This window comes from Drosophila grimshawi, unplaced genomic scaffold (genome assembly GCF_018153295.1).
Source record: "Drosophila grimshawi isolate 15287-2541.00 unplaced genomic scaffold, ASM1815329v1 contig_44, whole genome shotgun sequence".
Classification (NCBI taxonomy): Eukaryota; Metazoa; Arthropoda; class Insecta; order Diptera; family Drosophilidae; genus Drosophila; species Drosophila grimshawi.
The window spans coordinates 12099400-12123902 of record NW_025063240.1 but is presented as its reverse complement, the minus strand read 5'-3'; the positions used below and the strand labels follow the sequence as shown (position 1 = coordinate 12123902).

At 43.1% G+C, this 24503-nt stretch overlaps 1 protein-coding gene across 1 annotated transcript in view; it reads left to right on the top strand.

Moving 5' to 3' along the window:
• LOC6557276 (titin) overlaps positions 1 to 24503 on the top strand; it is an 81297-nt gene that overhangs the window by 31012 nt on the left and 25782 nt on the right. Inside the window, exons 20-28 of the mRNA XM_043215361.1 lie at positions 2 to 1059; positions 1308 to 1368; positions 1578 to 1619; positions 2322 to 8054; positions 8208 to 8944; positions 10418 to 10429; positions 13246 to 13929; positions 17516 to 21994; positions 22210 to 23421. Coding sequence (XP_043071296.1) covers positions 2 to 1059; positions 1308 to 1368; positions 1578 to 1619; positions 2322 to 8054; positions 8208 to 8944; positions 10418 to 10429; positions 13246 to 13929; positions 17516 to 21994; positions 22210 to 23421 — 14018 coding nt within the window. The remainder of the gene's footprint in view (position 1; positions 1060 to 1307; positions 1369 to 1577; positions 1620 to 2321; positions 8055 to 8207; positions 8945 to 10417; positions 10430 to 13245; positions 13930 to 17515; positions 21995 to 22209; positions 23422 to 24503) is intronic.

Here is a 24503-nt window from a genome sequence, read left to right as displayed (position 1 = left end):
GATATACAGTGGTATTTCAACAATGTGCAACTTAGGGCATCAGAAAAGTATCGCATGGTAGTGGAGGAGTCGGAAGCAACGCTAGAAATATTCAAGATTATAAATGAGGACTGCGGTAACTACACCTGCAAGCTGATCAATGAGATTGGCATGACAATGACGCGCGCTAAATTCGATATATCCTCAACGACTTCGGAGGAGACGGAGCATATTAAGACGAAGACAACTGTGAAGAGAAAAACGGCTAAAAAGACGATGGCGAAACGAACTAATGCATCTGCGTCGCAGACTTTGCATAAGACAGAAATACAAATAGTGCCAGCCAGTAGAGTAGAGACTACAATGAATATAATCAAGGTGAAACAGGCTGTACCCATAGTAGTGGAACACAGTGAAGTTTCCGAAGTGATGCAAGTAAAAGATCGCAAGATTGCTGATGCCGAGCAACGTAGCAGCAGAATCATTGAAGAAATTGTCGAAGAAGATGAGGAGGAAGAGGATGAGAATGAGAAAGAGAATAAGAAAGAAGATGTCTACGTGAAAAAGATATACAAATCGAGTAAAACTATTCAGCTAACTGAAAGCGTTGAGCTCATACGAATGAAAATCACTCAGAAATCCATTAAAATTGAAGATATCTATGATATAAGCCAACATGAAGAGGTGCAATGGCTACTCGAATCTGTCGAGGCCAAGTCCTTTGGCAAAACTGGTGAGGCAGCCCTCAGAGATCTGGCCACTATTGGTGTGCTATTACGCTATGGCTGCACTCATTATGAGATCACATACATGTACGAACAGAACATATTCATATCTCTGCAAAAGCCTGAATCACAATCGGCTCTCGTTCAGCTTGTGGAGCGTGAAGGCCACGAAGAGCTAATTACCCAAATTCTAAGTGAATCTTCAAACGAAGACGAGACCACACTGGCAGCGACAGTCGGCTTCAAGGCCTTCATACGCATGATAGAGTCGTACGAAATAACAATAGAGACGGTCATACGAAAGTTTCATAGGGAGGACTTCATCTCGCACGATTGGAAGATATGCGGAAAGGAGGTTTGAAATCTGTTTTGTTTGTTATTGTTTTGTTTTTGCGATTGTGTAGACAGTTGAATTGCCAAAAAAAAAATTAATTTCTTATTATGTAAGATTGAGGAATACTTTAAGAACTGGCATTTCAACTACTATCACGATGTATGTTCTGAGAATTTAAATAGTTTTCTAGTTGGAAGCTATGTGAATACTTTTCAATTAGCGTATTGACAATTTTTTATAAATTTTTTATACGATTCACTGAAATCTAGAGAATAGTAGAGACATCCCAGATTATTGAAAGTCACGAGGCAATTACGCATGTCAAAATCGGTGAGTAGTGCTTTATTTGTATATATTTGTAGCTGTATATACATATGTATATTTTTGTAAATGCTTTTATTATACCAATTGTACTTTGAATACTGAAAAGTTATTATTTCATTTCTTTTTATTTTCAAAATGAAAAACTGCTTTGTAAAAAACAATACCTGCGCTTATGTGCCAATCCCAACAACAAACTAAATCTAACACAAACGTAGAGGAAACATTTGTCGAGGAACGCACGATAGTTGTCGATGAAGGTTTGAACTTAAACACAGATGAACTGTAAATCCAAAATAATACCTACCAGTAATGATGTCCCCCAATCAACAACTACTCAACTACAGTTACAACATAATATTATTTAAAAAAAAAAAAAAAAAAAATTAAATGCAGACACAAATACAAATACAATTAATAATTGATATTGACTCTTTAAATATAACAATTAAACTTTGTTAAATCAAACGAATCATGTGTATATTCTAAAAAAGACGACTACCGAGTACTCGAAACTCCCATTAACCTTTAATAACTGCCTACTACTATTATTACAATTAAATGATTTTCTTTAGCCTGTTGTCATATAAGCTTATTTTTGAAATCATTTTGAAATTTAAATGCTTCTACTTACCTGAATACTATTAGTAGAAGGGCTTTTATTTACTGCACGCTGCAAATGAGTCGGTTCGACTTGAGGTAAGTTTTCACAGAGTTTTCCAATTGTAAATGTATATTTTGTTTGTCTGTTTGGCTTTCGTTCTGTTTCACCAAAAAGCTGTAAATAGATGAAACACAATATTTATAATCATTAGCTTTATCGCTGCCTGACCTAATATTTATTATTTAATAATTGCATTTGTCTGGCTTCATGCAGTTGCAAACATTGTTAGTGTATTGTATTTAAAAGCACTTTTAAGAAGAGTCGACATTGTCATTGTTTAATTACATTACATTCGCAGAAACAACAACCACAAAAGTGGATAAACTATTCATACAGCAACAACAAGCACAAGAACAAGAACATGAACAAGTACAAGAACAACAAGTACAAATAAAGGCTGAACAAACAGTGCTTAGCAAAACCAAAACTAAAAAGCATAAAAAACATACAGAAATGATACAACAAGAACAAGAACAACCACAACAAGAAGAGAGAGAAAGTGTTGAGGCTATTACCTATTACGAGCAGAGAGAAACATTTGCAGAAGAATCAAACACTGAAGCTCCAACAATTGAAACACTCGAGCATATTGAAGAGCTATTGCCACACAGCACAACACTTTCCACCCAAAATCTACCAAAAAGCACACACGAGACAATTCCAGTTTCAGTAACTACAGAACTCTCCACACCGAAACCGATAGCCGCGCAAGTACATAATGAATTTTTACCGCAAAAAACTTTAGCAGTGAATGAGGAGTGTTTAGCATTTGATGAGGTTAGATTTGATTTAGATCGGTCCAAGCCAGCGACGAGTCAACTTAGCGAACAACTTGAAGTTCGCGAGAGACATGCTGTTTCTATAACAGAGATGCAGATAAAGGAATCACCCAAGGAAATAAAATCCTCTAAAATTCCGAAGCTTATGAAAGCTGAACGTAAAATGAAGGAGTCGCGTCCCTTGTTAATACAAGCACCGAGCGTCGAGGACTCAGTAGGTGAGCTGGAATCGTTAAAAAATCCCACTCAGCAAGCACATGGCGAGATCGTTTTCTCCCATGAGCTCAGCTCGGAGCAGACGTCAACATTGGAAAGTGTTGACAACCTTAAATCACCTTTAATTAGCACGGAAAGAGCACAATCACAATATCTGGAAAATGAAAGTGTTCTAATCACTGAATCGTTTAGAGGTGAGACTGTCGCTAAGGAAGAATCCCCTGCGAAGCACATTAGCGAACAAGTATCTCCACAAATTATGTCAAATATTAGTTTGGGAGTTAGTGAATACCAACCAGATGACTCTGTAATGGAGCTAAAATCAGAAGCAGAAGTGCACGCTGAGACTTCATCAGTAACAGTACAAGAATTTAAAGTATTTAGCACTAGTGAGTCCAGAGCATTAGAAAGTGTTGAGGAAATACGTGTTGAACACCAGACTGCAAAGTCTCAAGCAGAAGTTACCATTAAGTCCGAAAACACACCACTTTTGGTTCAGGAAATCGAAAAAATGGAGTCGCTAAGTGGGGAAGAGCCATTAACACAGCGAATACCTGAGGTTCAGGCTCTTAAACAATTGGTATTAACAGAGGGACTAATTAATACAACAGCAGATGCGCGAAGTCCTACGGAACAAAGTTTGCCAATGTTTAGGGCTGACTCACAGGAAGCCAGCTTCAGCGTGGAAACTCAATCTCATATTATTACTCAGGAGACTGTGTTTACTGAAGATGGTCCAAAGGATTTGGCTCTTATGGACGTACCCAAAAATGTTGGTGCTACACTGAGCCAAACAAGCACTCTAACAGTTGGAGAAAGTCAAGAAACGCATTTAGTCGAAACAACTTCCAAACTGGATAAGCCAATAATAGAGCCAGCCAAGCCCGCAAAGGAAACATTAACCACAGCATTTGCTACCGCCGTGGGTAATCAGGAAGCAGTATATGATACCCTTGACATAATGGATCATCTAAGAAAAGATTTTAATCAAGGAAAGGTAAACATAACTGATGGCGAATTAGTTGCAGAGGTGCGTGCACATACTATTATTGACTCGGAACAAATACTTTTGCCTGTGGTCCCTGAAACTGTAAATGCTAAATTGGACTTTGTTGAACAGAAGGCATTACATGTTAAGCAAGATACTGGCATTGAGAAAGAAACTGACCTTCCGATAAAAGAACTGGCGCCTGAGCAAGCCGCTATAGAAAAAATGATGCCCATTGAACTTAAAGCAAGCAGTGTGTGGGAGGTGCATCCTCAACTTACACCTGCTGATATTGAAAGTGAAATTATTAAGCCAGGATCAGCGACCCAAATTTTCGAATCAAAACCGGTTGGAGTTACAATTCAGCAGGAATCGCTAAGCGGCACAGAATATCTTGAACTACCACAACAGCCGAAACATAAGACCGGAAGTGTACTTATGGCTGACTTAAAGCAGCAGCTAGATGTAACCGATGTGCAGGTTTTAGAGTCAAACTTTGACCTAAAAGTAGTGCCGAGCCAACAACAATTAGAAGCTCAGGAAACAACTGAGACATTTACTCATGCAGAGCATACAGAAGTTATATTATTGGAGTCTACGAAGGAACATGCAACAGAAAGCAAGCCAACTGCGGCTTTAGCAGAAATAGCAATCCCAGCTCAATTTGGAACTGATATATCAGAGCACACATTACTGGAAACTTTGCAGCCTCACCAGCAGATAACACAGCCTCAGCAGCAGATAATAGGATCAACATTTGACCTTCTGCAGCCATTGGAGACAAGCTCTCTCTTGACTCTAGAACAGGAAATAGTTATGCAGCCAGAAGAACCAAATGCTGTGCGGAACGCTGCTATTGGAACATCCACAGCTTTACAGGTGGCAAATCAATTAAGTCCCCAACATATGGAATTATTACAAGAGTTTGATGATGAGACGCAGCCACAACACCAAGCTCAAATTAATATAGGTGAATTAACATTACCGGAAAGCGAAGAAGTAACAACTTTAGATGCCATAAAGGATTACATACCAATGGTATCAAATAAACTTACTGTAACTAACGTAGATTTCGTAGAGAATACATCTGCTTTGAATACTTCTACAGCCATGGTTAGTGAAGAAGTATGTGACATTAAGGAGCCAGCTGCCGTTCAACAACCTGGCATTACACCAAAATTGAGTGACTTCACCAATAAATCACCGCTCTTAGAAGAACCAAATGCTTTGGATTCTACAGCAGAGCTAAGCACTTTTAATCCGACGTTAGAAAGTAGTCAGCCTACAATAAGCAGCTTCGACGAGATACATGTACAGGAAACCAAAATATTTGAAAAAGCGGTTATAATGGAAGAGCAGTCCCATCCGATCGGACAGTTGGTTAAAGTTTCACTTGATTCCACAGCTGGTGTTGGGTTGAGTCATAAGGAGCATATTTTCGAATTGGAGAGTAATCTTGAAGTATTATCTGCGCCCTCGGAGCAAGCAAAATCACTCGCCTCGGAATTGTTAAAGCTACCATTGACAGAAGGGGTGCAAGCAAATCAGTCAACCGGAGATTTGGCAGGATTCACAGTGTCTAACAAATTTGCCACATCGAATATTGATGTCTTAACTGAAACAAAGACGTCTGAAGCCATAGTTTATGATAACGTTTCAATGTCTAAGGTTATTGATCAACCTGAATGCGTTATCTCTCAGACCATGATTCCCCTTGAGCATAAACTGATCACGGAATGTGTTGTGATTGCCGATGTGGAGGAGTTTAAGGAAACACCGGACAAGCAAAGAACTGCCAATCCCACTCAGGACGCATTCAGCCATTTAGCTATTGCAGAGGATCAAAATACACTTGAAGCCGAATCAACTTTTGAATCTGACCGTTCACAAGAGTTTAGTGCAAAGATTACCGAAGTTATTCCAGCGTTTTGCACGAAAGGAGTCGACGAAATTCAGGTGTATGAAACTTTAGATGAACCGCAGCGTAGTAAAAAAATATCGGAACAACAAGCTGGAATTTCCCATGATGTGGCTCAGGTTGCCGTTACAGACTTACAACAAAGTATAGAAACAGAGGAAACTTTCATTACCGAGCCCCAAAACAGTGCAGCTGCCATCTCAAGTGATAATAACTCGATATTTAAGTTGCCTGTGAGTTCTGCAATACAAATTGTAGAGGATGCCACCGAATTCGCCACACCTGCAACAGACGAAGCATTTGCTAAGCGCAATTTAGAAGGTCAGCATTATGAAGTAACAGTAATTGATAGTCAACTAGCTGAAGGCACAGAACCTATTTCTCCTCACGATGAATTTGCAGCAAAAGCAACAGAGTCTTTAAATATTATGTTCAAAACAATTTCCGAATCAGTACAATCCAGCATATTTCAAAAGGAGTCTGAAATACAACACACAGAGTCCCAGGAAGTTATTGCCAAACCAACTTTTAGTGATATTATTCAATATACAACAACAACAGATGTGATGCCCTTAGAATTTTCGGAGAATATTAAACATACCGAATACAACAAGCAGATGGCTCAAGTCCACCCTTTTGTTTTGACTGATGCCAACAAATTAAACGTTCATATGGATGAGATTATCCTACAAAAAGAGGATACATTCTTGGACTCTCATCAAGTTGGTTATGGTAAACCTTTTATAGAAGGTACACAACGTGAAACGCTCATTTCCGAGGTCATACCAATAGAAAATGTTGGTAATTTAGGAGTGCCGACTGTTGATGCTCAAAAAATGACTAGTACTGTTACCACCCCATCACAAATGCATAAAACTGTATCACAAGTTGAGGCCTACGAAAAAGCCGTGGCTCTGAAAGATGAGCGTCCAAATGAAGGACATGTCGCTATAGTCGGTGATAAAGAAACAAAGCGTGCAAATGTTACAACAATACAAGCTTCATATATCAAAGAAGATGATATGGTTCCTCTATCTTATACGAAAAATACTGTTCAGATATCCAATACAGAGCAAGAATCATTGATAACCGAGGAAGTTATTAGCGTAAGCTCCATACAAGAAAATTACGACCTCCATATACCAACACAAGTTAATGCTAATATAATATGTGAGTCTTCAAATGAGGCAACAACAATTTCAGAGCAATTGGCCTATGAAGATTCGCCTAATATTGAAATTGAGGAAAGTAAATTCTCTACGTCTCGAATTAATTTTGTTGAAAGTTGTACCAAGCCAGTTGAAACATCCACTGTTAGCGTATACGAAAATATTAAAGGACATGGCGATTTTCAGCCCCTGAGTGCAAAACCAACATCAGATGTGCTATCAGACTTAAAGGTTTCGGTTGTGGAAGAGGTAACTGCTATACCGTCTCTAGGTAGAATTACAGAAACTGTGCCCAAAGAGGTCATAGCAATTGCAGAAAATATTGCTCATAAAAACGTTCTTGTTACCAAACAAGAGCCCTGCGAAAATGTGAACATTTTATTAGAGAATGCAGCTCCTGCTATGGAAAGTGCTTGCTATGCAACTGCTGATACAAAACTCGCGGCGCTATCTAATGAACTTCATGAGAAAGGAACTCTTTCTGAAACAATCAGTTCTGAATTAGATTTAGAATATGCAAAGCCTTCAATGACGCCATATAGCTCGTGTCTCTATCAACAAATTATAGCAGAAGAGCAAGTCACAACACTACATAAGAAAGACCAAACACAATCCACAAATGCAAATGTTAGCTATGAAACAAACGTCACAAATCAGGTTGATATATGCAATCTAACAACAAATCTTAATATATCATATGACCTGGAAAACATACAGCCTTCAATAGAGCAGAGAGAGAATGCTTTACAAAACACATCATTTGTATCTGATAATGTAACTATTATTATGCCCCTTGAGGCTGAACTTCCTGTAAATGCAAAGGTTACGACAACACCAAAACATGACAAGCCACACATTGACTTGGAATTACCTTCTGAGTCACAATTGCAATCTACACCAATAATTGAGTATGAAAATCTTAAAACAAAAAACTTAAATCAAATCAAACAAGCAAAGCCGGGTAAGTATTTCGTAAGGTTAAACTTAAGCAGTTCAACATATAAGGCGTATTACTTCCATATCCAATTGACCCCCAAACTTCAAAACACATATTACACAAAACAATAATAAACTACATGAAAAATTAAGTACTAAAAGCATATTTTTTACACAGATACAAAACAAGCCACAGACACACAACACACACTACAAACGACACCAACACAAATTACACATGAAGTTGAAATAACGGAAATTCCTGAAAATATTCACGTTATTGAAGAAATTACAAAAGACGGGCAAAAAAATACAAAAACAAAACGCACACGCTTAATAAAAAAGGTTAAAGGCGACAAACAAGAGCTTACAAAGATCGAAACCGTTGAAGAGGATGGCAAAGAACCACAGACAACAGTCACCGTGGAAGAGATTCCTGTGGAAGAAAAACAGCCTGAAGAAATCAAGGAACTTCCAGAGGAAGTTCGTGTTGTGGAAACTGTTACCGAAGACGGCAAGCCAAAGAAAAAGAAGATACGCACTCGTGTTATCAAGAAGATTAAGGGAGATAAACAAGAAGTTACCAAGATCGAAACCGTCGAAGAGGATGACAAAGAACCAGAGACAACTGTCACCGTGGAGGTGATTCCTGTGGAAGAACAGCCAGAGGAAGTCAAGGAACTTCCAGAGGAAGTTCGTGTGGTTGAAACTATCACCGAAGACGGCAAGCCAAAGAAGAAGAAGATACGCACTCGTGTTATCAAGAAGATTAAAGGTGACAAACAAGAAGTTACAAAGATCGAAACAATCGAGGAGGATGACAAAAAACCAGAGACAACTGTCACCGTGGAAGAGGTTCCTGTGGAAGAAGAACAGCCTGAAGAAATCAAGGAGCTTCCAGAGGAAGTTCGTGTGGTTGAAACTATCACCGAAGACGGCAAGCCAAAGAAGAAGAAGATACGCACTCGTGTTATCAAAAAGGTTAAGGGTGACAAACAAGAAGTTACCAAGATCGAAACCGTCGAAGAGGATGACAAAGAACCAGAGACAACTGTCACCGTGGAAGAGATTCCGGTTGAAGAACAGCCTGAAGAAATCAAGGAGCTTCCAGAGGAAGTTCGTGTGGTTGAAACTATCACCGAAGACGGCAAGCCAAAGAAGAAGAAGATACGCACTCGTGTTATCAAAAAGGTTAAGGGTGACAAACAAGAAGTAACCAAGATCGAAACTGTCGAGGAGGATGATAAAGAGCCAGAAACAACTGTCACTGTGGAAGAGATTCCTGTGGAAGAACAGCCAGAGGAAGTCAAGGAACTTCCAGAGGAAGTTCGTGTGGTTGAAACTATCACCGAAGACGGCAAGCCAAAGAAAAAGAAGATACGCACTCGTGTTATCAAGAAGATTAAGGGAGATAAACAAGAAGTTACCAAGATCGAAACCGTCGAAGAGGATGACAAAGAACCAGAGACAACTGTCACCGTGGAGGTGATTCCTGTGGAAGAACAGCCAGAGGAAGTCAAGGAACTTCCAGAGGAAGTTCGTGTGGTTGAAACTATCACCGAAGACGGCAAGCCAAAGAAGAAGAAGATACGCACTCGTGTTATCAAGAAGGTTAAGGGTGATAAACAAGAAGTTACCAAGATCGAAACCGTCGAGGAGGATGACAAAGAACCAGAGACAACTGTCACTGTGGAAGAGGTTCCTATGGAAGAAGAACAGCCTGAAAAAATCAAGGAGCTTCCAGAGGAAGTTCGTGTGGTTGAAACTATCACCGAAGACGGTAAGCCAAAGAAAAAGAAGATACGCACTCGTGTTATCAAGAAGATTAAGGGAGATAAACAAGAAGTTACCAAGATCGAAACCGTTGAGGAGGATGACAAACAACCAGAGACAACTGTCACAGTGGAAGAGATTCCGGTTGAAGAACAGCCTGAAGAAATCAAGGAGCTTCCAGAGGAAGTTCGTGTGATTGAAACTATCACCGAAGACGGCAAGCCAAAGAAGAAGAAGATACGCACTCGTGTTATCAAGAAGGTTAAGGGTGACAAGCAAGAAGTTACCAAGATCGAAACCGTTGAGGAGGATGACAAACAGCCAGAGACAACTGTCACAGTGGAAGAGATTCCGGTTGAAGAACAGCCTGAAGAAATCAAGGAGCTTCCAGAGGAAGTTCGTGTGGTTGAAACTATAACCGAAGATGGCAAGCCAAAGAAGAAGAAGATACGCACTCGTGTTATCAAGAAGGTTAAGGGTGACAAACAAGAAGTTACCAAGATCGAAACCGTCGAGGAGGATGACAAAGAACCAGAGACAACTGTCACCGTGGAAGAGGTTCCGGTAAAAGAACAGCCTGAAGATATCAAGGAACTTCCAGAGGAAGTTCGTGTGGTTGAAACTATCACCGAAGACGGCAAGCCAAAGAAGAAGAAGATACGCACTCGTGTTATCAAAAAGGTTAAGGGTGACAAACAAGAAGTTACCAAGATCGAAACCGTTGAGGAGGATGACAAAGAACCAGAGATAACTGTCACAGTGGAAGAGATTCCGGTTGAAGAACAGCCTGAAGAAATCAAGGAGCTTCCAGAGGAAGTTCGTGTGGTTGAAACTATCACCGAAGACGGCAAGCCAAAGAAGAAGAAGATACGCACTCGTGTTATCAAGAAGGTTAAGGGTGACAAACAAGAAGTTACCAAGATCGAAACCGTTGAGGAGGATGACAAAGAACCAGAGACAACTGTCACCGTGGAAGAGGTTTCTGTGGAAGAAGAACAGCCTGAAGAAATCAAGGAGCTTCCAGAGGAAGTTCGTGTGGTTGAAACTATCACCGAAGACGGCAAACCAAAGAAGAAGAAGATACGCACTCGTGTTATCAAGAAGGTAAAGGGTGACAAACAAGAAGTTACCAAGATCGAAACCGTCGAGGAGGATGACAAAGAACCTGAGACAACTGTCACAGTTGAAGAGGTTCCTGTGGAAGAAGAACAGCCTGAAGAAATCAAGGAGCTTCCAGAGGAAGTTCGTGTGGTTGAAACTATAACCGAAGACGGCAAGCCAAAGAAGAAGAAGATACGCACTCGTGTTATCAAAAAGGTTAAGGGTGACAAACAAGAAGTTACCAAGATCGAAACCGTCGAGGAGGATGACAAAGAGCCAGAGACAACTGTCACAGTGGAAGAGATTCCGGTTGAAGAACAGCCTAAAGAAATCAGGGAGCTTCCAGAGGAAGTTCGTGTGGTTGAAATTATCACCGAAGACGGCAAGCCAAAGAAGAAGAAGATACGCACTCGTGTTATCAAGAAGGTTAAGGGTGACAAACAAGAAGTTACCAAGATCGAAACCGTCGAGGAGGATGACAAAGAACCAGAGACAACTGTCACCGTGGAAGAGATTCCGGTTGAAGAACAGCCTGAAGAAATCAAGGAGCTTCCAGAGGAAGTTCGTGTGGTTGAAACTATAACCGAAGACGGCAAGCCAAAGAAAAAGAAGATACGCACTCGTGTTATCAAGAAGGTTAAGGGTGACAAACAAGAAGTTACCAAGATCGAAACCGTTGAGGAGGATGACAAAGAACCAGAGATAACTGTCACAGTGGAAGAGATTCCGGTTGAAGAACAGCCTGAAGAAATCAAGGAGCTTCCAGAGGAAGTTCGTGTGGTTGAAACTATAACCGAAGACGGCAAGCCAAAGAAGAAGAAGATACGCACTCGTGTTATCAAAAAGGTTAAGGGTGACAAACAAGAAGTTACCAAGATCGAAACCGTTGAGGAGGATGACAAAGAGCCAGAGACAACTGTCACAGTGGAAGAGATTCCGGTTGAAGAACAGCCTGAAGAAATCAAGGAGCTTCCAGAGGAAGTTCGTGTGGTTGAAACTATCACCGAAGACGGCAAGCCAAAGAAGAAGAAGATACGCACTCGTGTTATCAAGAAGGTTAAGGGTGACAAACAAGAAGTTACCAAGATCGAAACCGTTGAGGAGGATGACAAACAGCCAGAGACAACTGTCACAGTGGAAGAGATTCCGGTTGAAGAACAGCCTGAAGAAATCAAGGAGCTTCCAGAGGAAGTTCGTGTGGTTGAAACTATAACCGAAGACGGCAAGCCAAAGAAGAAGAAGATACGCACTCGTGTTATCAAGAAGGTTAAGGGTGACAAACAAGAAGTTACCAAGATCGAAACCGTCGAGGAGGATGACAAAGAACCAGAGACAACTGTCACCGTGGAAGAGATTCCGGTTGAAGAACAGCCTGAAGAAATCAAGGAGCTTCCAGAGGAAGTTCGTGTGGTTGAAACTATAACCGAAGACGGCAAGCCAAAGAAGAAGAAGATACGCACTCGTGTTATCAAGAAGGTTAAGGGTGACAAACAAGAAGTTACCAAGATCGAAACCGTCGAGGAGGATGACAAAGAACCAGAGACAACTGTCACCGTGGAAGAGATTGCGGTTGAAGAACAGCCTGAAGAAATCAAGGAGCTTCCAGAGGAAGTTCGTGTGGTTGAAACTGTCACCGAAGACGGCAAGCCAAAGAAGAAGAAGATACGCACTCGTGTTATCAAGAAGGTTAAAGGTGACAAACAAGAGGTAACCAAGATCGAAACCGTTGAGGAGGATGACAAAGAACCAGAGACAACTGTCACCGTGGAAGAGATTCCGGTTGAAGAACAGCCTGAAGAAATCAAGGAGCTTCCAGAGGAAGTTCGTGTGGTTGAAACTATCACCGAAGACGGCAAGCCAAAGAAGAAGAAGATACGCACTCGTGTTATCAAAAAGGTTAAGGGTGACAAACAAGAAGTTACCAAGATCGAAACCGTCGATGAAGATGACAAAGAACCAGAGACAACTGTCACTGTTGAAGAGGTTCCTGTTGAAGAACAGCCTGAAGAAATTCAAGGAGCTTCCAGAGGAAGTTCGTGTGGGTTGAAACTATCACCGAAGACGGAAAGCCAAAGAAGAAGAAGATACGCACTCGTGTTATTAAAAAGGTTAAGGGTGACAAACAAGAAGTTACCAAGATCGAAACCGTCGAGGAGGATGACAAAGAACCAGAGACAACTGTCACCGTGGAAGAGATTGCGGTTGAAGAACAGCCTGAAGAAATCAAGGAGCTTCCAGAGGAAGTTCGTGTGGTTGAAACTGTCACCGAAGACGGCAAGCCAAAGAAGAAGAAGATACGCACTCGTGTTATCAAGAAGGTTAAGGGTGACAAACAAGAAGTTACCAAGATCGAAACCGTCGAGGAGGATGACAAAGAACCAGAGACAACTGTCACAGTGGAAGAGATTCCGGTTGAAGAACAGCCTGAAGAAATCAAGGAGCTTCCAGAGGAAGTTCGTGTGGTTGAAACTATCACCGAAGACGGCAAGCCAAAGAAGAAGAAGATACGCACTCGTGTTATCAAGAAGGTTAAGGGTGACAAACAAGAAGTTACCAAGATCGAAACCGTCGAGGAGGATGATAAAGAACCAGAGACAACTGTCACAGTGGAAGAGGTTCCTGTGGAAGAAGAACAGCCTGAAGAAATCGAGGAGCTTCCAGAGGAAGTTCGTGTGGTTGAAACTATCACCGAAGACGGCAAGCCAAAGAAGAAGAAGATACGCACTCGTGTTATCAAGAAGGTTAAGGGTGACAAACAAGAAGTTACCAAGATCGAAACCGTCGAGGAGGATGACAAAGAACCAGAGACAACTGTCACAGTGGAAGAGGTTCCTGTGGAAGAAGAACAGCCTGAAGAAATCAAGGAGCTTCCAGAGGAAGTTCGTGTGGTTGAAACTATCACCGAAGACGGCAAGCCAAAGAAGAAGAAGATACGCACTCGTGTTATCAAGAAGGTTAAAGGTGACAAACAAGAAGTTACCAAGATCGAAACCGTCGAGGAGGATGACAAAGAACCAGAGACAACTGTCACAGTGGAAGAGATTCCGGTTGAAGAACAGCCTGAAGAAATCAAAGAGCTTCCAGAGGAAGTTCGTGTGGTTGAAACTATCACCGAAGACGGCAAGCCAAAGAAAAAGAAGATACGCACTCGTGTTATCAAGAAGGTTAAGGGTGACAAACAAGAAGTTACCAAGATCGAAACCGTCGAGGAGGATGACAAAGAACCAGAGACAACTGTCACCGTGGAAGAGATTCCGGTTGAAGAACAGCCTGAAGAAATCAAGGAGCTTCCAGAGGAAGTTCGTGTGGTTGAAACTATCACCGAAGACGGCAAGCCAAAGAAGAAGAAGATACGCACTCGTGTTATCAAGAAGGTTAAGGGTGACAAACAAGAAGTTACCAAGATCGAAACCGTCGAGGAGGATGACAAAGAACCAGAGACAACTGTCACAGTGGAAGAGGTTCCTGTGGAAGAAGAACAGCCTGAAGAAATCAAGGAGCTTCCAGAGGAAGTTCGTGTGGTTGAAACTATCACCGAAGACGGCAAGCCAAAGAAGAAGAAGATACGCACTCGTGTTATCAAAAAGGTTAAGGGTGACAAACAAGAAGTTACCAAGATCGAAACCGTTGAGGAAGATGACAAAGAACCAGAGACAACTGTCACTGTGGAAGAGATTCCGGTTGAAGAACAGCCTGAAGAAATCAAGGAGCTTCCAGAGGAAGTTCGTGTGGTTGAAACTATCACCGAAGACGGCAAGCCAAAGAAGAAGAAGATACGCACTCGTGTTATCAAGAAGGTTAAGGGTGATAAACAAGAAGTTACCAAGATCGAAACCGTCGAGGAGGATGACAAAGAACCAGAGACAACTGTCACTGTGGAAGAGGTTCCTGTGGAAGAAGAACAGCCTGAAAAAATCAAGGAGCTTCCCGAGGAAGTTCGTGTGGTTGAAACTATCACCGAAGACGGCAAGCCAAAGAAGAAGAAGATACGCACTCGTGTTATCAAAAAGGTTAAGGGTGACAAACAAGAAGTTACCAAGATCGAAACCGTCGAGGAGGATGACAAAGAACCAGAGACAACTGTCACCGTGGAAGAGATTCCGGTTGAAGAACAGCCTGAAGAAATCAAGGAGCTTCCAGAGGAAGTTCGTGTGGTTGAAACTATAACCGAAGACGGCAAGCCAAAGAAGAAGAAGATACGCACTCGTGTTATCAAAAAGGTTAAGGGTGACAAACAAGAAGTTACCAAGATCGAAACCCGTCGAGGAGGATGACAAAATACCAGAGACAACTGTCACAGTGAAAGAGGTTCCTGTGGAAGAAGAACAGCCTGAAGAAATCAAGGAGCTTCCAGAGGAAGTTCGTGTGGTTGAAACTATCACCGAAGACGGCAAGCCAAAGAAGAAGAAGATACGCACTCGTGTTATCAAAAAGGTTAAGGGTGACAAACAAGAAGTTACCAAGATCGAAACCGTCGAGGAGGATGATAAAGAGCCAGAGACAACTGTCACAGTGGAAGAGGTTCCGGTTGAAGAACAGCCTGAAGAAATCAAGGAGCTTCCAGAGGAAGTTCGTGTGGTTGAAACTATCACCGAAGACGGCAAGCCAAAGAAGAAGAAGATACGCACTCGTGTTATCAAAAAGGTTAAGGGTGACAAACAAGAAGTTACCAAGATCGAAACCGTCGAGGAGGATGACAAAGAACCAGAGACAACTGTCACAGTGGAAGAGGTTCCTGTGGAAGAACAGCCTGAAGAAATCAAGGAGCTTCCAGAGGAAGTTCGTGTGGTTGAAACTATCACTGAAGACGGCAAGCCAAAGAAGAAGAAGATACGCACTCGAGTTATCAAAAAGGTTAAGGGTGACAAACAAGAAGTTACCAAGATCGAAACCGTCGAGGAGGATGACAAAGAACCAGAGACAACTGTCACAGTGAAAGAGGTTCCTGTGGAAGAAGAACAGCCTGAAGAAATCAAGGAGCTTCCAGAGGAAGTTCGTGTGGTTGAAACTATCACCGAAGACGGCAAGCCAAAGAAGAAGAAGATACGCACTCGAGTTATCAAAAAGGTTAAGGGTGACAAACAAGAAGTTACCAAGATCGAAACCGTCGAGGAGGATGATAAAGAGCCAGAGACAACTGTCACAGTGGAAGAGATTCCGGTTGAAGAACAGCCTGAAGAAATCAAGGAGCTTCCAGAGGAAGTTCGTGTGGTTGAAACTATCACCGAAGACGGCAAGCCAAAGAAGAAGAAGATACGCACTCGTGTTATCAAAAAGGTTAAGGGTGACAAACAAGAAGTTACCAAGATCGAAACCGTCGAGGAGGATGACAAAGAACCAGAGACAACTGTCACAGTGGAAGAGGTTCCTGTGGAAGAACAGCCTGAAGATATCAAGGAGCTTCCAGAGGAAGTTCGTGTGGTTGAAACTATCACTGAAGACGGCAAGCCAAAGAAGAAGAAGATACGCACTCGAGTTATCAAAAAGGTTAAGGGTGACAAACAAGAAGTTACCAAGATCGAAACCGTCGAGGAGGATGACAAAGAACCAGAGACAACTGTCACAGTGGAAGAGGTTCCTGTGGAAGAAGAACAGCCTGAAGAAATCAAGGAGCTTCCAGAGGAAGTTCGTGTGGTTGAAACTATCACCGAAGACGGCAAGCCAAAGAAGAAGAAGATACGCACTCGTGTTATCAAGAAGGTTAAGGGTGACAAACAAGAAGTTACCAAGATCGAAACCGTCGAGGAGGATGATAAAGAGCCAGAGACAACTGTCACAGTGGAAGAGATTCCGGTTGAAGAACAGCCTGAAGAAATCAAGGAGCTTCCAGAGGAAGTTCGTGTGGTTGAAACTATCACCGAAGACGGCAAGCCAAAGAAGAAGAAGATACGCACTCGTGTTATCAAAAAGGTTAAGGGTGACAAACAAGAAGTTACCAAGATCGAAACCGTCGAGGAGGATGACAAAGAACCAGAGACAACTGTCACAGTGGAAGAGGTTTCTGTGGAAGAACAGCCTGAAGATATCAAGGAGCTTCCAGAGGAAGTTCGTGTGGTTGAAACTATCACTGAAGACGGCAAGCCAAAGAAGAAGAAGATACGCACTCGAGTTATCAAAAAGGTTAAGGGTGACAAACAAGAAGTTACCAAGATCGAAACCGTCGAGGAGGATGACAAAGAACCAGAGACAACTGTCACAGTGGAAGAGGTTCCTGTGGAAGAAGAACAGCCTGAAGAAATCAAGGAGCTTCCAGAGGAAGTTCGTGTGGTTGAAACTATCACCGAAGACGGCAAGCCAAAGAAGAAGAAGATACGCACTCGTGTTATCAAAAAGGTTAAGGGTGACAAACAAGAAGTTACCAAGATCGAAACCGTTGAGGAGGATGACAAAGAGCCAGAGACAACTGTTACAGTGGAAGAGATTCCGGTTGAAGAGCAGCCTGAAGAAATCAAGGAGCTTCCAGAGGAAGTTCGTGTGGTTGAGACCATAACCGAAGACGGCAAGCCAAAGAAGAAGAAGATACGCACTCGTGTTATCAAGAAGGTTAGGGGTGACAAACAAGGAGGTTACAAAGATCGAAACCGTCCAGGGAGGATGACAAAGAAGCCAGAGACAACTGTCACTGTGGAAGAGATTCCTGTGGAAGAAGAACAGCCTGAAGAAATCAAGGAGCTTCCAGAGGAAGTTCGTGTGGTTGAAACTATCACCGAAGACGGCAAGCCAAAGAAGAAGAAGATACGCACTCGTGTTATCAAAAAGGTTAAGGGTGACAAACAAGAAGTTACCAAGATCGAAACCGTCGAGGAGGATGACAAAGAACCAGAGACAACTGTCACAGTGGAAGAGGTTCCTGTGGAAGAAGAACAGCCTGAAGAAATCAAGGAGCTTCCAGAGGAAGTTCGTGTGGTTGAAACTATAACCGAAGACGGCAAGCCAAAGAAGAAGAAGATACGCACTCGTGTTATCAAGAAGGTTAAGGGTGACAAACAAGAAGTTACCAAGATCGAAACCGTCGAGGAGGATGACAAAGAACCAGAGACAACTGTCACAGTGGAAGAGATTCCGGTTGAAGAACAGCCTGAAGAAATCAAGGAGCTTCCAGAGGAAGTTCGTGTGGTTGAAACTATCACCGAAGACGGCAAGCCAAAGAAGAAGAAAATACGCACTCGTGTTATCAAGAAGGTTAAGGGTGACAAACAAGAAGTTACCAAGATCGAAACCGTCGAGGAGGATGACAAACAACCAGAGACAACTGTCACCGTGGAAGAGATCCCGGTTGAAGAAGAACAGCCTGAAGAAATCAAGGAGCTTCCAGAGGAAGTTCGTGTGGTTGAAACTATCACCGAAGACGGCAAGCCAAAGAAGAAGAAGATACGCACTCGTGTTATCAAGAAGGTTAAGGGTGACAAACAAGAAGTTACCAAGATCGAAACCGTCGAGGAGGATGACAAAGAACCAGAGACAACTGTCACAGTGGAAGAGGTTCCTGTGGAAGAAGAACAGCCTGAAGAAATCAAGGAGCTTCCAGAGGAAGTTCGTGTGGTTGAAACTGTCACCGAAGACGGCAAGCCAAAGAAGAAGAAGATACGCACTCGTGTTATCAAGAAGGTTAAGGGTGACAAACAAGAAGTTACCAAGATCGAAACCGTCGAGGAGGATGATAAAGAACCAGAGACAACTGTCACAGTGGAAGAGATTCCGGTTGAAGAACAGCCTGAAGAAATCAAGGAGCTTCCAGAGGAAGTTCGTGTGGTTGAAACTATCACCGAAGACGGTAAGCCAAAGAAGAAGAAGATACGCACTCGTGTTATCAAGAAGGTTAAAGGTGACAAACAAGAGGTAACCAAGATCGAAACCGTCGAGGAGGATGACAAAGAACCAGAGACAACTGTCACAGTGGAAGAGATTCCGGTTGAAGAACAGCCTGAAGAAATCAAGGAGCTTCCAGAGGAAGTTCGTGTGGTTGAAACTATCACCGAAGACGGCAAGCCAAAGAAGAAGAAGATACGCACTCGTGTTATCAAAAAGGTTAAGGGTGACAAACAAGAAGTTACCAAGATCGAAACCGTCGAGGAGGATGACAAAGAACCAGAGACAACTGTCACAGTGGAAGAGGTTCCTGTGGAAGACGAACAGCCTGAAGAAATCAAGGAGCTTCCAGAGGAAGTTCGTGTGGTTGAAACTATCACCGAAGACGGCAAGCCAAAGAAGAAGAAGATACGCACCCGTGTTATCAAGAGGGTTAAGGGTGACAAACAAGAAGTTACCAAGATCGAAACCGTCGAGGAGGATGACAAACAACCAGAGACAACTGTCACCGTGGAAGAGATCCCGGTTGAAGAAGAACAGCCTGAAGAAATCAAGGAGCTTCCAGAGGAAGTTCGTGTGGTTGAAACTATCACCGAAGACGGCAAGCCAAAGAAGAAGAAGATACGCACTCGTGTTATCAAGAAGGTTAAGGGTGACAAACAAGAAGTTACCAAGATCGAAACCGTCGAGGAGGATGACAAAGAACCAGAGACAACTGTCACAGTGGAAGAGGTTCCTGTGGAAGAAGAACAGCCTGAAGAAATCAAGGAGCTTCCAGAGGAAGTTCGTGTGGTTGAAACTGTCACCGAAGACGGCAAGCCAAAGAAGAAGAAGATACGCACTCGTGTTATCAAGAAGGTTAAGGGTGACAAACAAGAAGTTACCAAGATCGAAACCGTCGAGGAGGATGATAAAGAACCAGAGACAACTGTCACAGTGGAAGAGATTCCGGTTGAAGAACAGCCTGAAGAAATCAAGGAGCTTCCAGAGGAAGTTCGTGTGGTTGAAACTGTCACCGAAGACGGCAAGCCAAAGAAGAAGAAGATACGCACTCGTGTTATCAAGAAGGTTAAGGGTGACAAACAAGAGGTAACCAAGATCGAAACCGTCGAGGAGGATGACAAAGAACCAGAGACAACTGTCACCGTGGAAGAGATTCCGGTTGAAGAACAGCCTGAAGAAATCAAGGAGCTTCCAGAGGAAGTTCGTGTGGTTGAAACTATCACCGAAGACGGCAAGCCAAAGAAGAAGAAGATACGCACTCGTGTTATCAAAAAGGTTAAGGGTGACAAACAAGAAGTTACCAAGATCGAAACCGTCGAGGAGGATGACAAAGAACCAGAGACAACTGTCACAGTGGAAGAGGTTCCTGTGGAAGAAGAACAGCCTGAAGAAATCAAGGAGCTTCCAGAGGAAGTTCGTGTGGTTGAAACTATCACCGAAGACGGCAAGCCAAAGAAGAAGAAGATACGCACCCGTGTTATCAAGAGGGTTAAGGGTGACAAACAAGAAGTTACCAAGATCGAAACCGTCGAGGAGGATGACAAAGAGCCAGAGACAACTGTCACCGTGGAAGAGGTTCCTGTGGAAGAAGAACAGCCTGAAGAAATCAAGGAGCTTCCAGAGGAAGTTCGTGTGGTTGAAACTATCACCGAAGACGGCAAGCCAAAGAAGAAGAAGATACGCACTCGTGTTATCAAAAAGGTTAAGGGTGACAAACAAGAAGTTACCAAGATCGAAACCATCGAGGAGGATGACAAAGAACCAGAGACAACTGTCACAGTGGAAGAGGTTCCTGTGGAAGAAGAACAACCTGAAGAAATCAAGGAGCTTCCAGAGGAAGTTCGTGTGGTTGAAACTATCACCGAAGACGGCAAGCCAAAGAAGAAGAAGATACGCACTCGTGTTATCAAGAAGGTTAAGGGTGACAAACAAGAAGTTACCAAGATCGAAACCGTCGAGGAGGATGACAAAGAGCCAGAGACAACTGTCACCGTGGAAGAGGTTCCTGTGGAAGAAGAACAGCCTGAAGAAATCAAGGAGCTTCCAGAGGAAGTTCGTGTGGTTGAAACTATCACCGAAGACGGCAAGCCAAAGAAGAAGAAGATACGCACTCGTGTTATCAAAAAGGTTAAGGGTGACAAACAAGAAGTTACCAAGATCGAAACCGTCGAGGAGGATGACAAAGAACCTGAGACAACTGTCACAGTCGAAGAGGTTCCTGTGGAAGAAGAACAACCTGAAGAAATCAAGGAGCTTCCAGAGGAAGTTCGTGTGGTTGAAACTATCACCGAAGACGGCAAGCCAAAGAAGAAGAAGATACGCACTCGTGTTATCAAGAAGGTTAAGGGTGACAAACAAGAAGTTACCAAGATCGAAACCGTCGAGGAGGATGACAAAGAGCCAGAGACAACTGTCACCGTGGAAGAGGTTCCTGTGGAAGAAGAACAGCCTGAAGAAATCAAGGAGCTTCCAGAGGAAGTTCGTGTGGTTGAGACTATCACCGAAGACGGCAAGCCAAAGAAGAAGAAGATACGCACTCGTGTTATCAAGAAGGTTAAGGGTGACAAACAAGAAGTTACCAAGATCGAAACCGTCGAGGAGGATGACAAAGAACCTGAGACAACTGTCACAGTCGAAGAGGTTCCTGTGGAAGAAGAACAGCCTGAAGAAATCAAGGAGCTTCCAGAGGAAGTTCGTGTGGTTGAAACTATCACCGAAGACGGCAAGCCAAAGAAGAAGAAGATACGCACTCGTGTTATCAAGAAGGTTAAGGGTGACAAACAAGAAGTTACCAAGATCGAAACCGTCGAGGAGGATGACAAAGAGCCAGAGACAACTGTCACCGTGGAAGAGGTTCCTTTGGAAGAAGAACAGCCTGAAGAAATCAAGGAGCTTCCAGAGGAAGTTCGTGTGGTTGAAACTATCACCGAAGACGGCAAGCAAAAGAAGAAGAAGATACGCACTCGTGTTATCAAGAAGGTTAAGGGTGACAAACAAGAAGTTACCAAGATCGAAACCGTCGAGGAGGATGACAAAGAACCAGAGACAACTGTCACAGTGGAAGAGGTTCCTGTGGAAGAAGAACAGCCTGAAGAAATCAAGGAGCTTCCAGAGGAAGTTCGTGTGGTTGAAACTATCACCGAAGACGGCAAGCCAAAGAAGAAGAAGATACGCACCCGTGTTATCAAGAAGGTTAAGGGTGACAAACAAGAAGTTACCAAGATCGAAACCGTCGAGGAGGATGACAAAGAACCAGAGACAACTGTCACAGTGGAAGAGGTTCCTGTGGAAGAAGAACAAACCTGAAGAAATCAAGGAGCTTCCAGAGGAAGTTCGTGTGGTTGAAACTATCACCCGTAGACGGCAAGCCAAAGAAGAAGAAGATACGCACTCGTGTTATCAAGAAGGTTACGGGTGACAAACAAGAAGTTACCAAGATCGAAACCGTCGAGGAGGATGACAAAGAACCAGAGACAACTGTCACCGTGGAAGAGGTTCCTGTGGAAGAAGAACAGCCTGAAGAAATCAAGGAGCTTCCAGAGGAAGTTCGTGTGGTTGAAACTATCACCGAAGACGGCAAGCCAAAGAAGAAGAAGATACGCACTCGTGTTATCAAGAAGGTTAAGGGTGACAAACAAGAAGTTACCAAGATCGAAACCGTCGAGGAGGATGACAAAGAGCCAGAGACAACTGTCACCGTGGAAGAGGTTCCTTTGGAAGAAGAACAGCCTGAGGAAATCAAGGAGCTTCCAGAGGAAGTTCGTGTGGTTGAAACTATCACCGAAGACGGCAAGCCAAAGAAGAAGAAGATACGCACCCGTGTTATCAAGAAGGTTAAGGGTGACAAACAAGAAGTTACCAAGATCGAAACCGTCGAGGAGGATGACAAAGAGCCAGAGACAACTGTCACCGTGGAAGAGGTTCCTGTGGAAGAAGAACAGCCTGAAGAAATCAAGGAGCTTCCAGAGGAAGTTCGTGTGGTTGAAACTATCACCGAAGACGGCAAGCCAAAGAAGAAGAAGATACGCACTCGTGTTATCAAGAAGGTTAAGGGTGACAAACAAGAAGTTACCAAGATCGAAACCGTCGAGGAGGATGACAAAGAACCTGAGACAACTGTCACAGTTGAAGAGGTTCCTGTGGAAGAAGAACAGCCTGAAGAAATCAAGGAGCTTCCAGAGGAAGTTCGTGTGGTTGAAACTATCACCGAAGACGGCAAACCAAAGAAGAAGAAGATACGCACTCGTGTTATCAAAAAGATTAAGGGTGACAAACAAGAGGTTACCAAGATCGAAACCGTCGAGGAGGATGACAAAGAACCTGAGACAACTGTCACAGTCGAAGAGGTTCCTGTGGAAGAAGAACAGCCTGAAGAAATCAAGGAGCTTCCAGAGGAAGTTCGTGTGGTTGAAACTATTACCGAAGACGGCAAGCCTAAGAAGAAGAAGATACGCACTCGTGTTATCAAGAAGGTAAAGGGTGACAAACAAGAAGTTACCAAGATCGAAACCGTCGAGGAGGATGACAAAGAACCAGAGACAACTGTCACCGTGGAAGAGGTTCCTTTGGAAGAAGAACAGCCTGAAGAAATCAAGGAGCTTCCAGAGGAAGTTCGTGTGGTTGAAACTATCACCGAAGACGGCAAGCCTAAGAAGAAGAAGATACGCACTCGTGTTATCAAGAAGGTTAAGGGTGACAAACAAGAAGTTACCAAGATCGAAACCGTCGAGGAGGATGAAGAAGAACAGCCTGAAGAAATCAAGGAGCTTCCAGAGGAAGTTCGTGTGGTTGAAACTATCACCGAAGACGGTAAGCCTAAGAAGAAGAAGATACGCACTCGTGTTATCAAGAAGGTAAAGGGTGACAAACAAGAAGTTACCAAGATCGAAACCGTCGAGGAGGATGACAAAGAGCCAGAGACAACTGTCACCGTGGAAGAGGTTCCTTTGGAAGAAGAACAGCCTGAAGAAATCAAGGAGCTTCCAGAGGAAGTTCGTGTGGTTGAGACTATCACCGAAGACGGCAAGCAAAAGAAGAAGAAGATACGCACTCGTGTTATCAAGAAGGTTAAGGGTGACAAACAAGAAGTTACCAAGATCGAAACCGTCGAGGAGGATGAAGAAGAACAGCCTGAAGAAATCAAGGAGCTTCCAGAGGAAGTTCGTGTGGTTGAAACTATCACCGAAGACGGCAAGCCAAAGAAGAAGAAGATACGCACTCGTGTTATCAAGAAGGTTAAGGGTGACAAACAAGAAGTTACCAAGATCGAAACCGTCGAGGAGGATGACAAAGAGCCAGAGACAACTGTCACCGTGGAAGAGGTTCCTGTGGAAGAAGAACAGCCTGAAGAAATCAAGGAGCTGCCAGAGGAAGTTCGTGTGGTTGAAACTATCACCGAAGACGGCAAACAAAAGAAGAAGAAGATACGCACCCGTGTTATCAAGAAGGTTAAGGGTGACAAACAAGAAGTTACCAAGATCGAAACCGTCGAGGAGGATGACAAAGAACCAGAGACAACTGTCACAGTGGAAGAGGTTCCTGTTGAAGAAGAGCAGCCTGAGGAAGTCAAGGAACTTCCAGAAGAAGTTCGGTTTGTTGAAACTATTACCGAAGACGGTACGGCAAAGAAGAAGAAGATACGCACTCGTGTTATCAAGAAGGTTAAGGGTGACAAGCAAGAAGTTACCAAGATCGAGACAGTTGAAGAAGATGATAAGCTTCCTGAGACAACTGTCACCGTGGAAGAGGTACCTCTCCAGGAACCTGATGAAATCAAGGAATTTCCGGA